The sequence below is a fragment of the Aphelocoma coerulescens genome, chromosome 1, assembly GCF_041296385.1.
Source record: "Aphelocoma coerulescens isolate FSJ_1873_10779 chromosome 1, UR_Acoe_1.0, whole genome shotgun sequence".
Lineage (NCBI taxonomy): Eukaryota > Metazoa > Chordata > Aves > Passeriformes > Corvidae > Aphelocoma > Aphelocoma coerulescens.
This window is the reverse complement of record NC_091013.1, coordinates 76,526,567-76,540,949: the sequence shown is the minus strand read 5'-3', so window position 1 is coordinate 76,540,949 and position 14,383 is coordinate 76,526,567. Positions and strand designations below refer to the sequence as shown.

At 41.6% G+C, this 14,383-nt stretch overlaps 1 protein-coding gene across 3 annotated transcripts; it reads right to left on the bottom strand.

Annotated features, from left to right (window-relative positions):
• Window positions 1–326: 326 nt before the first annotated feature.
• GJA3 (gap junction protein alpha 3) lies at window positions 327–13,946 on the bottom strand. 3 transcript variants are annotated; one of them, XM_069013902.1, is made up of 4 exons: window positions 13,131–13,946; window positions 12,236–12,313; window positions 11,918–12,019; window positions 327–6,981 (listed from the first exon to the last, which is right to left on the bottom strand). In XM_069013902.1, the coding sequence occupies exon 4, from the start codon at window positions 6,962–6,964 to the stop codon at window positions 5,429–5,431; it is 1,536 nt and encodes a 511-aa protein (XP_068870003.1). In that variant the 5' UTR covers window positions 6,965–6,981; window positions 11,918–12,019; window positions 12,236–12,313; window positions 13,131–13,946; the 3' UTR covers window positions 327–5,428. The 3 variants fall into 3 exon arrangements, with proteins under 3 accessions (XP_068870003.1, XP_068870023.1, XP_068870013.1); XM_069013922.1 differs by having other exon boundaries at window positions 11,929–12,019; XM_069013912.1 differs by having other exon boundaries at window positions 13,765–13,946.
• Between the last annotated feature and the right edge of the window lie 437 nt (window positions 13,947–14,383).

Genomic DNA, 14,383 nt, shown 5'->3' with positions numbered 1-14,383 from the left:
CCTGTATTTGGCAGAAGGCAGAAGCAGACCTCCCACTGATGTCAAGGTAGTTAGCATTTCACCCTTGCACATGCTCAACTGGGTCTTGTTCCCATGTGTCCTCTGGACTGTGAACTTCCTTTGAAGCTACTGGGAGCTCTGCACAGAAACACGTTTCAACATCCAGTTTTCCATGAGATGCAATTCAGTGAGTGCTTCACATGATGAAGGAAAGCAGCAGTGTAAGTGAGTAACAGGAGGGAGCTAACTGGTCCATCACATCAGTATTTTAAAAGACCATCTACACAACCATGAAAATTTAATCTAGAAGAGACAATGCTGTGGTACAAAAAGTTTATTTAGTCACAATTTTGTAAACATATGAGGTAAATTAACGTTTACATCAACTTGCTTCTTACAGAATTTAATATACAAGGCACTTCTCTGAAGACAGTACTTTTAACTGTTTGCTGGTTTTATTGCTACTACAAGTTCCTGACTGCGCGGAAAACTTGTTATGTTTGTTGTCAGATTCTGTCATGTCAAAGATAAACATCCAGAAAGCAACAAGAAAGTTCTGAGTAAGCTTTCTCATGCTTTAGAACCCTTTAACTGTGAGAAATAGTGGCAATGCAAATAGCAATGTATTCTCCACCTTAAAATATGCTCACACATCTTGCATAACTCTTCAAGAACTAAAAATTCTAGAATTAGATTGGCATCTTACAGCAAACTTAAAATGCAAATCTACAATTTACCACATCAGTGTTTTTAGTTTATGCAAATAGTCCCACTGCTGTTAATGGTCTTATTTGCAAAAGTTAAAATAACTTGCATGAAATTGTATTTCCAGGCTTAGAATCATATTTTTGCCTAGAAAGAAAAACATTTATTTTTTGTAAAATTTTCTACAGTGTAACAGTGCAGTGTTTATGCACAAGTACTTTGTTTGGAATTTTAAACCAGGCTGTAAGTTTCGCTCATAAAGGACACATGTCACAGCTAGTTACTGTCATTGAAGCTCTAAACACACATGAAGGCATATGAACAATAATGAACCTTATTTTATTTGGTAATAATTGAGTTCATGATGAAAAATATTTTTTCCATGGTGTGCTCCCTATATATCCAACACCCGTATTTTAATTACACAGAGAAAGTTGATACTATGGATCAGTGACCAGGTTAAATTTAATGGTACTGCCTTATGTCTGAAGAGTTCCTGTGTTATGGTAAGACATTTCTCTTTTAAGTTTAACACATTGGCAGAGTCATTCTTTTACTTCTTATACAAATGTAAACTTAGAAAACAGTTTATTTCATCCAAATGTGCAATCTGAAATCAAAAGCTAAATGTAAACTTCCGAAAATCAAAATTACAAGGCACACTTTTCACAATAAAAATCAAAGTAAAACATCTGGAATTAAAAAAACCCCAGCCTGTTCAAATCCATGGTGTTAGTGTCTGTAGGAAACAAAAAGACCCGGGGGCTCAACACTCTGCTCCTGCAGACTGCTGTCACCAAATGAACTCAGTGGAATACAACAGTTTGTAGCAGTTGAGGAGGCAGTCCCATGACTAACCAAAAAAGGACCTAAGTAGTGATCTGATTTTTAAAGCTTGCTTTTATTATTTTACTGACCCTACACTTATGTATTCATACCAGAAAATAATTTTAAGAGCTGCAAAATGTCAAACATTGAATTAGCTCTAAGTGCCTTGTTGCATGACAAATATACTGCAAAAAGAGTAGTACATCATACACCTGGTAACTTGTTCAAAGAGTATCTTTTTTCAGTTTTCTTTTCCATAGTTTACCTCTGCATATTTTTTAACTTCAGGTAAGAGAGAGAACAAGTTTTCCCACAATTATTCTACTCAAAGAGCAAAAATTAGTGGGGGCTTTATTCAGTCTGCTTAGTATCAGGCATGATTCTGTTCTGCTTTTGTGATAACTTACCTACAGGTTTCATCTTAGCTGTGCACCTGAGGTCTTTCAGAATTGTGGCCTGAAAAGCCATGTACTAAACCAGGGTATCACTTGCTACCAATTCCCACGAAACTTTGTAATTAATTGATGTGAAAGAGTCAACAACTCAGAAATTAGAGGATAATTTTTGCCAACAGACTCTATTCTGCAAATCAGTGGGTGTTTGCACATATTTTCTAGAATTGCTGAATTCTGCATAGAATTCAGCACTCGACTCACAGGATGTTGAATTCAGTGATCATTCACGAGTAAAGATTAAAGTCCTCAAAACTGGCCCCGCCAATTAGATTTTTCTTTCAACAAATCTGAATCCAGATGTGATGCGGCAACTACAAGCAGTTGTAAGCACTGAGGAATTCTGCCAAAATGGTTACCTGGGCTTAAATGAAGAGACAGTTACTGGACTCCAAATGAAACTGCAGGTAATGAAGAGGCTTGACGCTGCATAGTTACGTGATGGAACTTAAGCTGATCTTAAAAGCGCAACCTGTGAGTTGTAGCTTTGCTTTCTCAGGCCAGGACTGCCTGGATGCAGAGGCTGCTCTCTCAGACTTCTCTTAGGGGTTGCAATAGAGTTACATTTCTCCCCCCGAGCTTCACCTAACAGGAAAAATCATCTTTTAGAGCTTTCCAGAAGTTACTCTAGCTGAAAATACCGTATGTTCCACTAAAGCATCTGAACTTTCTGCAGGTCTAACCACACACATTAACTTGAAAAGGTCAGACTAGGTCTCAGTTGATCCTAAGTTAAATCTATCTCTGTTACTACTTTTTATATACAGTATGGATGCAATCCTGCAGGACACACTCTGTGAGGGTAGTACTAAAGTAAGGGCTCCAAGATGCAGAGCCCCATCAAACAACATCAGTTTTGCTCTCAGGAACTGATATAAAAAAGCACACATTCCAGGTGGCCTGGTTTATATAAACACACTCCAGAAAGACTTTGACTTCATTCTTCAGAAGCACAGAACGAAGGAAAATGTAGCCTATAAACTCTGATGTACTAAAATACAGAGATGCATATATTGCATTATTTCAGCAATGTAGTTAACTGGCATTTATCAAAACTTTAAAAACTGCTATTATAGATGCTAGTAAATCTAAAAATTTTGAATCTTAATCTTTGCCTTTGTTTACACCTAGGCAACTTCATCAAGTTTAGTCTATGTTCAGCACAGCTGCATGGATACAATAGCGAGCAAAACTTGGCTTTTAGCTTTCTTGCAGAAAGGGTTTTTATGGCTTGTAACACAGAAAATCCATGAGAGCATGCCTGAAGCTGAATACCTACTAATAAATATCTTTATTGTATCACTACACATTGATTTTTAATGCAGTGCCTGCCCTTAAGATCCATGGCAGCTGAAGGACTTCTCCTCACCTGGTTCAACACAAGCAGGACAAGGAAATCATGAGACAACATGCCCAAAGGTTGCAGAACAGTACTTCTGATCATGAGAAGCCCTTTGTGACTACTCAGAAAGCAGTAAAAATGTTTAATCTTGAGTGGTGGGAATATATTTTGGCTGTTGAATAAAATAAGCACGTTCAGGAAAACATGTAACAGCAGAAATAACTGGCATTGTTAACTACTTGCTACAGGGTGACCCTGCTTTGCCTGAGTAAGGACTGCACTGCCAGGCCAAACACTTCAAAGACACAAAGGGACATTCCAGTGTGTTTGACTGCTCTTTTCCAGTTACAGTACTTTTGATCTATAGCAGCAACAGGACTGACTCCAAGCTTCAGTTCTTTTGGATTCTGCTTAGAACAGAAGCTGGCCTAATTCCTTTTGTACCAAAACTCTCCTGAGCCTTATCAGGCATGCAGAATTCTGACTAACATCTTGTTAAGGAGGAAATAAAGGACAGATCCCGTTGTAAGAAAAGCTGCACCTTCAAAAACAAACAAACAAACAAACAAACCAACAAACCAGGACTTTCCTTCACCCATTTTTAAGGGAAACATAAATTTTTCAAAAGGAGGATTTCAATGTCTTTTCTAAGGCCCAAAATCTAAATTTCATCTGGCTCCCAAAACTTCATGTGAATGTTAGTTTTGCTTGAATAAGGCCTGCAAGATCCATTCCCAAATCTTGCTCCTTGCTAAATCGAATGGAAATCCTGCAAGTGACTTCAGTGGGATTGGAAAAGACCCTTCAGCCACCACGCTGACCAGGTATTTTAGCCATCTTTTCTGCAATACAGTATTATCTGTTTTCACTGACCTGAGGACACTACAGATTGATGTTAAAGAGTACACAACAGGAAATAATGTTGCTTTGGGAATTTCACCATTAGTAAGTTTCTTTCCTCTTACATTTTCTTGTAAGATCAAAGATCAAACTAAAACTATTAAATACACAGTCAAGTAACTTTAAACCTACAGATTATTCTTAAAATGTTCAAATACTTGAAAATAAGCACTCAAGTTTACTTCTAAGAAGCATTTTTCCAACAAACTTAAGCTGATATCTAATACTCTAAAATGCAGAGCTGTACTTCATCCTAATTGTTTGTCCACGGGCAATATATGGGGCCACAGTGTATTGAAATCATAATCCTTGCTTTCCGAAGAGAAATTGTTCTGTGTAATAATTTCCAAGGTGTGGTTTAAATTCCTGTCCTCCTGTAAGCAATTTTAGAAGTCAGCTAAAATTATAATCAAACATGCTCAAACATATTTGCAGGCTTATAAACATGGTGTGATCATGGCTGGCAAACACTGGATAGAAGGTCAAACCGAACACTTCCTAACAGGTCAAGAGTAAAAAAAAAAATTATGGAAAGAAGAACCTCAAAAATCTACTCCAGGGGTTCCCTAAACTTTGCCTGGTCGAGGAGCACATTGGTGACTTGCCATGAGCACAAGGCTTCACTAAGTCATATTATATGGAAGAAACTGAGTTACCTTTAATATGGCAAGTTGGTCTATAGAGACAACAGATGCCAATAGGCAATATACCACCCTGATGTTTGCCATAGGGCTACGTAAGATTCAAGAGGAATAAAGTAAGTCATTGCATCTGCTCATGTAGAGCTTCTGTGGACGAGTGGAAGTGAAGGCAAGGGCAAGAGGGAGATGACAGCAAGGTGCACGGGCACTAGGGATATTAACATTTTTCTCGGATGAAAGTCAGCCTCAGGGCACATGGCCAGCTACCATCGCCACCTGCTATCTGTGCAGGCCTCCCCTATGGCTGCCCTTGAGGGATCTGCCATGAACATGAAGGAAAGTGGGACTGGTCTCCTGGCCCACAGGCTGCGCTTTGGTCACCCCTGACCTATTAGAAAATGTTGATAATTTTCCCCACTACAACTCACAGAGTGCAAAAACAGCAAGCGTCTAAGTTTGAAGCCCAGGCCTTCTCACCCACGCCAGGCCTGGCCTCCCCGGGCAGCTCCCCTGCCCACTCCGCCTTCCACCACCTGCTCCCCCGAGCAGGGGCGACCGCCCTACACAGCCAGGTCGTCTGACCGGGCTCTGCAGCTGCTCGACTTACTGGCCCTGCTCAAGCGCCGCGTGTCTACGAGCAGCGGTGGCTCGTGCATCTCCACCGTGGTGCAGGCAGCCGAGACGGGCCGTGCCCCCGACAGCTCCACCTCGCCCTCCACATCCCACCTACTGCCGCTCGCCCCGCTCAGGCTGGTGCTGCTGCCGCTGTTGGCTGTGGCAATGGGCAGCACAGCTGGGGGTGGGAGTAGCTGCTCCAATGGCTCCTCCTGCTCGGGAAGGGGATGCCGGACACTGCTGGGGGTAGAGGAGCCTGCTGAGCTGGAGGAAACCTTCCCCTGCTGCTCAGCTGCCATGTTGACCCAGTTCTGCTCAGATGTCAGGGCACGGCTGCTGCTGTTGAAGTAGTTGATGACGGCTGGTGTGGGCGTGGGCATGGGGGTCGGGATGGTGACAGGAGTGGAGATGGGTGTGGGAGTCACAGCACGGTGCCTCTCCTCAGGAATTTGTGGAGCAGGAGGGTAGCTTGCCATGGACGTTGTGTTGGAGGGGGGTCGTGGTCTTGGAGCAGCTGTAGCATAGTATGATGCCATGGTCACTGGGGCCAGTAGTGGTGTGACAGCACGGGTGTCAGGCAGAACAGGGGCCGGCGTGGCAGTCGTGACCACCACAGGTGGTGCTGGTGGTGGCAGGGAAACAGGTTTGGACTCCCCTGTTACCATAACTGGTGTCATTGTTGCAACAGGCATCTCAAGGATGTACTGGCTTGTCATGCCCTGCTTAAGCTTCTTCCACCCCAAGTGATATATCTCAAGCATGTTCAGCAACAGGGAGACTGAGGCCACCACCAACATGAAGATGATGAAGATGGTCTTCTCCGTGGGCCTCGAGATGAAGCAGTCCACAGTGTGTGGACAAGGTGAGCGGCTGCACTGGTAGACTGGCTTTAGCTCGAAGCCATATAGGAAGTACTGGCCCACAATGAAGCCCACCTCAAACAGTGTCTTGAATATGATATTGAAGACATAGGTACGGAGCAAGGCACCCCCCATACGGATTCTACCACGTTCATCACGGATTGGGAGCTTCTCTTTCCCCCTTTTGACAACAGGATCTTTGACATTATTGCTGCCTCCTCCACCACCACTGCCAGATGCTGCTGCTACTGGGTAGTTGCCATCTTTGCCGCTTCCCTTCTTTTTCAGCTCCTCTTTCTCTTTCCTCTTCTCCTCCATGCGTACAATGTGCAGGACATGGCCCAGGTAGATGAGGGTTGGAGTGGAGACAAAAATGATCTGCAGCACCCAGAAGCGGATGTGAGAAATGGGGAAGGCTTTGTCATAGCAAACATTTTCGCAACCAGGTTGCTGAGTGTTGCATGTAAAGTCCGACTGCTCGTCTCCCCAGACCTCCTCAGCAGCAGCCCCCAGCACCAGGATCCTGAAGATAAACAGTACCGTCAGCCAAACTTTGCCAATAACCGTGGAGTGCTCCTGCGCATTCTCTAACAGTCTCCCCAGAAAGCTCCAGTCACCCATTGTTTCAGATTTCTAACCTACAATAAGAACATCAGAGCAATTAGAGCAACGTTAAATCATCTTATAATTACACAACACTGGGGCAGAACAGATTGATCCTCAACAAATGATATTTCTTAAGGGCATTTGCTTTTGCAGAATATTGCACACCTACATTAAGAACTAGATAACCCCAGGACCATGCAACCACAGGCTTTGGTGAGCACAGAAGGGAGATGTTTAGTGCTCTCACAGGCTTAAGTGCCTATACACAACTGGCAAGAAGGATTCATAAGTTAGAATTTCTACAAGATTTAAATATTTTAAAAAGCATTACTTCTGTTTCCTCTGTCTGAGATGGCTCTAACTGCTCCTGCTCATATTTAGAAAAGAACAGGTAGAAATCAGATCAAATAAACAGAATAATCTTACTATTAACACAACTGCACTGGTATCCAGAGTGTGATGCGAAGTTTGCCTAACTCTAATAATTTTATTGTTATCAGAGCTTATTTATTCCAGCATTCAGAACGTTAGTAATGTCTCAGGCCTCTGCTATTTTTGAACTGTACAAACACAGAAAAATAATTACTCAAAACCTACGGAATTTAGAGTTTAATTTTGGAATCTGTACAACTCAACAAGCATGTCCTCAAAGCCTAATCATGTTCAAATTTGTTTATTTCTAATAAAATCCAGACATGTTAATAACTTGAAATATTGGGAAGAATGGGAAATTCTGAGACAAATGGTGAAAAGGTTTCTATGCCATTTCCCCTACTGTCCTGGCAGTTAGTGTTACTGAATCATACCTACTGCAACATCATTAAAACAAAACAAAACAAAAACCAAAACAACAAACTCAAGGTCACTTTGGCAACTATATACAGAGATTTTCCTGGAAAAAAATAAAAGTACATCCTATGACCTTACTTCTGTGACAAACAACTGGCATATATTCTCAGCAGTTTCCACCAATTCATGTATGATGGGCCTCCCAAGTCCAATTCTAGGCAGAGACACAATTGCTGATTTGGAAAGGCTTAAAATGCAAGACTTTTTTTAATATCAGATTCCTCGCAAGTTTCCTCCAATTGAGAAACAGGAGAAATCTGCTGGTATCACTTCTGTTATCCTGGGCCTGTTCCTAACTGGATTATATGTAAGAATATTGGAATATATGTAAGAAGTACATTTCATTCTCCTGATAAACTCCTATGTTTTATATGTCAACCTTCAACCGAAAACAATAAAAATTTTTGCTTTCAGTAACTTCAATACCTTCAGAAATACTTGTATTGTAATTCAGATCTAACAATTTGCATACCAAAAAAACACTATGAGAAAGGCAAATATCTTCTTGTTTAAAAATCTTAGAATATTTTATAAATATAACTTAATTACTTCTTACTATACCTATACTTCTTATCCAAACACCTGGGTGTCTTACAATTCCCAAGAAAAAGAAAAGGTGTTCATCACCACAGCTAGGAATTTACACCTGAAAAAGTATACTATTCTCATCATTATATGAGTGTAATTTCCAGCAATTATGTCACTGTTTTTCCAAAAGAAGTATTTCCAAAGTCTGTCCTGAACTTCTTTCAGGCTTTTAATTAAGGCAATTAAAGAAATAAAACTTATTTAAGGCACTTTTTTATAACTTGATTTTACTGTGAGACAATGAAATACCTCGAACTGCAGACTAGTACGCTTTCACACAAAAAGCAACAACACACCCGTTAGTATTTTGCAGTTTTGCAAATCCTGGAATACTAATTCGCTTTTTTATCCCACAAAGTTAATTGAACAAAACCTCCCCCTAAAAATACGTATTTGATATTCTTCAAAAACACATTCCCTTTAATGTAAGTGAATTCTTTTTCCAACATAACACGATAAACTGCAAACAATGATACTAAAAACAAAATAATGATTTTGTGTATGTATGTTCACAGTCCTGAAACATTTTTTAACATATATTTAGGTTCTTTTTGAAGAATGTATTTTTTCTCCTCTTAAAACAGTAGCCCAAAGCTGAATAAATTTTTATGGTATTTTTATAGTCTTAATATGTTTATATTATTTTAAAATTTAATCATCAATCTTGATTTTATAAGGTTTAAAATACTTTGGATGGTTAAATAATTTTAACCTTGACAAATAATGATTTTTAAGGGAATAATGAATTAATTTTGTGGGGTTTTTTACTCAAAACCATTTGAAGATATACCCAGTTTAGTTCCAGGTTTGAACAGAACTAAACTGTTGTTTGGGCATGTTCTTATTATGAGTGGGAAAATGTAGGAAAAGCAAAATGAACAATGTGATATTTGATGGATTAAAGAAGTTTAGCACAAACCTAAGTTCAGTATTTCCTTTCTCTGCTATTCTTGACATTATTCTGTGCCTCTCAGTTCAATACTCTCTGCCTCACTTTATTTTCCATTCAGATCAAACAAAATAGGCAGCTCAGCAGCCAAAGTTATGGTTTGTTCTTTTGTTACTAATACTTGTAATAGAAAGTTTATTAACCAGCAAAAAGATAGACCATTAAATCTTCTTGAATTCAGCACTCATGTCCCATTTTCTTACCCTTGTATCCAATGCCACAAAGGCCACATACTGGTTTTTTTATAAAAACAGATATTACCTTCTGTTGCATACAAAGAAGGAAGTTGGTCTGCCCTCCTGAAAAATGATAAGCCCTGCACTTGTAAGGTACCAGTTTTTGTCCCCTACAGGCACGCTGCTGTGCATCCCTTACAGAGATCAACAGGCAATGATGGCTACAATAAAAACAGGATATTTTGTGCTTTTCTGAGGATTTATCTAGTGATTAGCAGAAGAACAATAACAATCTGTAAAACTTAAAGATGACAAATAATATAGCCATCTAACTTATTCTGAATTGTTCTCCATTCACCAATACTACTCAAGAATTTTTTTCTTTTTACTACAGGTCAGCAATGCCCAGGCTGAGATAATTCAGGACACCAAAGACATGACACAATGCACTTCTCAAAGGATACACATAAAAAAGCTATTCTAATGCTTACATTAGTTAAAAGATTTATTTCTGTATATCGGAGTGTGCAAAATCATCCTGCACACAAGAAGAAGGTGTTTAAGCCGTGAGCAGATACTTCACAGCATCTTAACTTCACAGAGGTGAAAAACCTCAGTGTACATCTTAGTATGAATTGCAGCAACTGTTGCCTTCACCACAAACGTGTCTTGTCCCTAGTACATAAATACTGGAAGGACATAATTTCCAAGGGCAATGCAAAGTTACACATCTCCACTGGCTGGAGAGTTCCCAGAAATCCAGGTCCTGTGTCTTTCTTCAATGTCAATACATTCTTCAGCGAGCAATTCTTAAGGCAAATGTAACTCATCCAAAAATCCGACCAATAATTGTAAAGGGGTGCCTTGATACAATAATGTTTAAATTACATCAAATGAAAACAAAAGGTTCACAAAGCTCTCAGAATATTTGATTTTTCACTATTGAGTTCAACAATACCTATATCTAAATTTAAACAGCCACAACTCAGTATTTTAATTGAGAATAATCCCAAGCTTGCTTTTGTAGTATTACATAACTTCAGCTATATAGTATTACTTTCAGTGCTGCCGAAATACAGAGACAGGCAACTATTAAGACCTAATCTTCAATATGGATTGTGAAAGGAGACATTTTTTCTTTTTGTGCTTGGAAAAAAATGCAGATTAAGAAATGAAACATCTTTATCTGCATTTCATTATGTCCATGAATACCCACAAGGGAATGACAGAGAATCTGTCTCAGAAAACAATCTAATTAAACAGTCGGAAAAGCAAGGACTTCATGAACTTTGTATCATTTAATAAGAACTGGGAGTCTTGTATTATTTGGTGTATTGAATTGTATTGTATTATGTTTCTTGTATTAGAAAGTCATTCCTCTGAGACCAACACTGAAAAACGGACATTCATAAAAATCGGCATGGCATTTAAGAATCAATATTGTGTTATTAATCACTAGTTTAGTACATGCACAAACACACTTTGCATGTGACAAAGAGAACAAGCAAGCAAGAATAAACTTTAGAAGCTGCAATGTCATATCAATCCCTCTGCAGGAGAGGAATAATTATAACGTAACACAAACTGGCCAGTTATTTTTATTTTGGATGACATCACTGAAGAAGTTCATCACTATGTATTAGGTGTACAAAATTCGACATTGTATTATTTATAATTTTACTCAAACATCTATATGTTTATGTATTTATATACACATATGCACACAAATAAGTACACAGCTGTGTTAAATACATTACCAGATTATGACACTTGACGTATTTACAATTTCATTATACTGGTACCTCCAAAAAATGCCCCAAAATAAATATTTAGAAACCTAACAGATATCCTTGTCTGAATACAATTTCTTAAATTCAGCCCACATTTCCTTTGATTTCTCTGGACAGTCTAAAAACTTGGGATTTGGATTTATTTTCTTCGAAATTATCTACATTTTATAAAGCAGTATGACAAAAAAAGCTGTTAAAACAACTTGAAATAATTTATTTGTTTTTACACCAAACAATCAGGCATCTCCCCTAGTACCAGGTTCTTAACTCTGCTAATTTAAATCAGACAAAAGCAGTCATCCTGCAGAAAAGTCTGTAGCGTGACCATGTAATTCCAGACAAACTGGCATATATGCTGGCACAGAATAAGATACTATAATTTCCAGTGAAACTTAATGGTATTTGGCCATGTCCAAATATATGAAACACAACGGTGAGTGTTTCATAAAACACAATAGAGGTTTCACAGTTCATTTTATAAACTTGTTTAAATGAGGATTTTAAAAATACTTTTCTTCATGCTCCCAGTGTCATACTTTCAGACACATCTATCACCACTCTCACTGTATTTTAAACACTTGTTAAAAATTAATTCCTTGACTGATCTTGTTATTACCTTGAACTTACTTTACTGCTATGGAGCCTCCTCCTTAAATCCCAGGCAAAACTTCTTTTGACTTCTTCTTGACTCCACTTGACCTCTGAGTGAAAGTTTGGCCTGAGTAAAGGAAAAGCGTGAGGAGTGCAGGGCTGAGCCCAGGAGGAGAGCTACACTCCACCTGTGAAACTCCTCTCTTCCCTGCTGGAACAAACCCCTGCCCTGATTTGTTAGCCACAGGAGAAAAACAGGAACAAAAAGCAACCCCGTTTGTCCCCCAGAATACTCAAATGCCATCTTAGAGCTCTACATGGGAATGAAAAGACAGTGACTTACCAGTAAAGCCAAAAGGCGTGAAGGGTGTGGAGCTACCGGGGGACTGCGGAACAGCCGTGGAGCATGAGGGCAACAGTCCTACATCCCGAGTGAGTGAAGCATGAATGAGACAGAGCTGTCAGGTGCCCACATATCATCAGCCACACAGATCTAAAAACTGCACAGTGAGGAGTGTCCCGCCCCCTGCCCCAGATGTAAAAAGAAAAGAAGAGCCTTTCTGGCATTCAAACACTCAAGACCCTTTTTCACTGCAGAGAACCAGGGACTCCAATGTTTGAGTATCCGTCTGAGAGGACTTCAGGCAAGTTACAGTAACTGCAAGGGAGACCCTGTTCAAACTTCTTAAAGTACACTTTTGTACTATGAAAACCATTTAAATTTTTTCTAGTTTAATTCTAAAATGTTCTAGTAGGATTCTTTCATTTCCCTTTAAATTTACCTTAAGGGTAAATTTAAATACCTCTAGTATCTCTGGCTACTCAGTTCAATTTATTCTTCATATCTATGTCAGTGTCTTAAAGACCAAACACATTAAGGATTCCTAATAACATGCTAGGCTTATATGATTTCTTCAGTGCATCAGCAATGAACCCAAATACTTTTTGCCTACAGGAAAAAAAAAGATACAAATGAAACAACGTTTTTGGTTATAACATTGGCAAGTTTTTACTTAATCAAGCTTCATACCTTCCAAAGAATATTTATTCATCTCAGTACTTTGCATCACTTCTGAGTCCTAAGTGAACAAGTGAGTAACTGGCACGTTTTGATAACTCTCAGACCAAAGATGTGGACAGAGTGAGGTAAAGGTCTGGTCAATGCAGGGAGGCCACACGGCCGTTTTCCCTACTATCAGTAGAAAGTGCTTGTATGGGCCAGATAACTTAGAGCTCACCTCAAGGAACCCCGGAACCGTCTTGGGTTATGCTCGTGAACTCCATCATTCTGTGTGGCACCACTTACAACGCTGAAAGAAATTCTGGCTCTGCTTTATATTTAAGACTTAACTTTACTCCGAGTACAAAACTGGCTTGAGATGCACATCAATGTTCACATGTTAGTGGCAACTTCTAAGAAGATATTACGTGCCCCTAAACAACAATCCTGGATATAAATACTTGTTGCTTTGTCCTCATCTGCATCTTCTGAAGCATTTGGTGACGTTTGGACACTTCTCCCTGCCACACCAGGCTCAGTGACCGTCCCATCTGCGAGCGCCGCTGCCTGCAGACGGTTCCCCCGGTGGGGCAGGAACAGAGGGACACTCGCGCCAGGGTTCCTCAGGAAGGTATTCAGAGCAGTAGGGCCCCTGCCTCGACTCCTCCTCAGCAGGATGACCAGGCTCGGCCCCGCCCTGCCCTTCCCCGGCGCCCATCCCACGGCCGGGGGACACGGCAAGCGGGCAGCGGCCCCGGGCAGGCTCCCGCCCCCAGCGCCGGCTCGGAGCGTGCCCGCGGCCGCGTCCCCTGTGCCGGGCGGCGCGTCCCAGCCTGGAGCCGAGCGGCGCAGGCCAGGCTCGCTCTACTTACGCTTGGCGGGAGGAAGGCTTTTTTAAGCAGCAAAGGCGCGACTCGTTCGGAAGAGTCCGGGCGGCGATGGCGCACAGGTCGTTTAAGCGGGAGGAAGAGGCTCCCCCAAACTTTGCTGGGGCTGTGGCAGAAGCGGCGGGGCGGGGCGGGCGCCGCCGGGAGCCCGTGCCCAGCGCCCTGCCCTGCGCCCTGCCTGTTGCTGCCCGCGCTCCCCCGCCGGCACCTCTGGCGGCCGCCCCGCAAGCCACCGGGCACCCGGCCCTCCCTCTCTCCCCTCCCCTCCGCTCCCCGCCTCCCGCCGCGGCTTCACACGGGACGGGCCAGCCGCCCCTCTCCGCACCCGCGAGGTTCCAAGCGGATTCTCTGCGTGGATTTTGAAATGTTTGTCACTGCGCAGATGACCCATCCCACCTCCGCGGGATTTCCTGGGAAATAAAAGAGTTTCTTTCCCGCGGAGGATAGAAGCATGAGGAACCCCTCCCCGCCCCGCCGGGCTGCGGCGGAGGCAGCGCCGCGGGAGCCGCCGCCCGCTCGGTGCCGCCGCCCGCTCGGTGCCGCCGCCCTCTCGGTGCGCGGGGCGCGCTGTGGCCGGGGTGCGGCTGCGGCCCCGCGCTCAGAG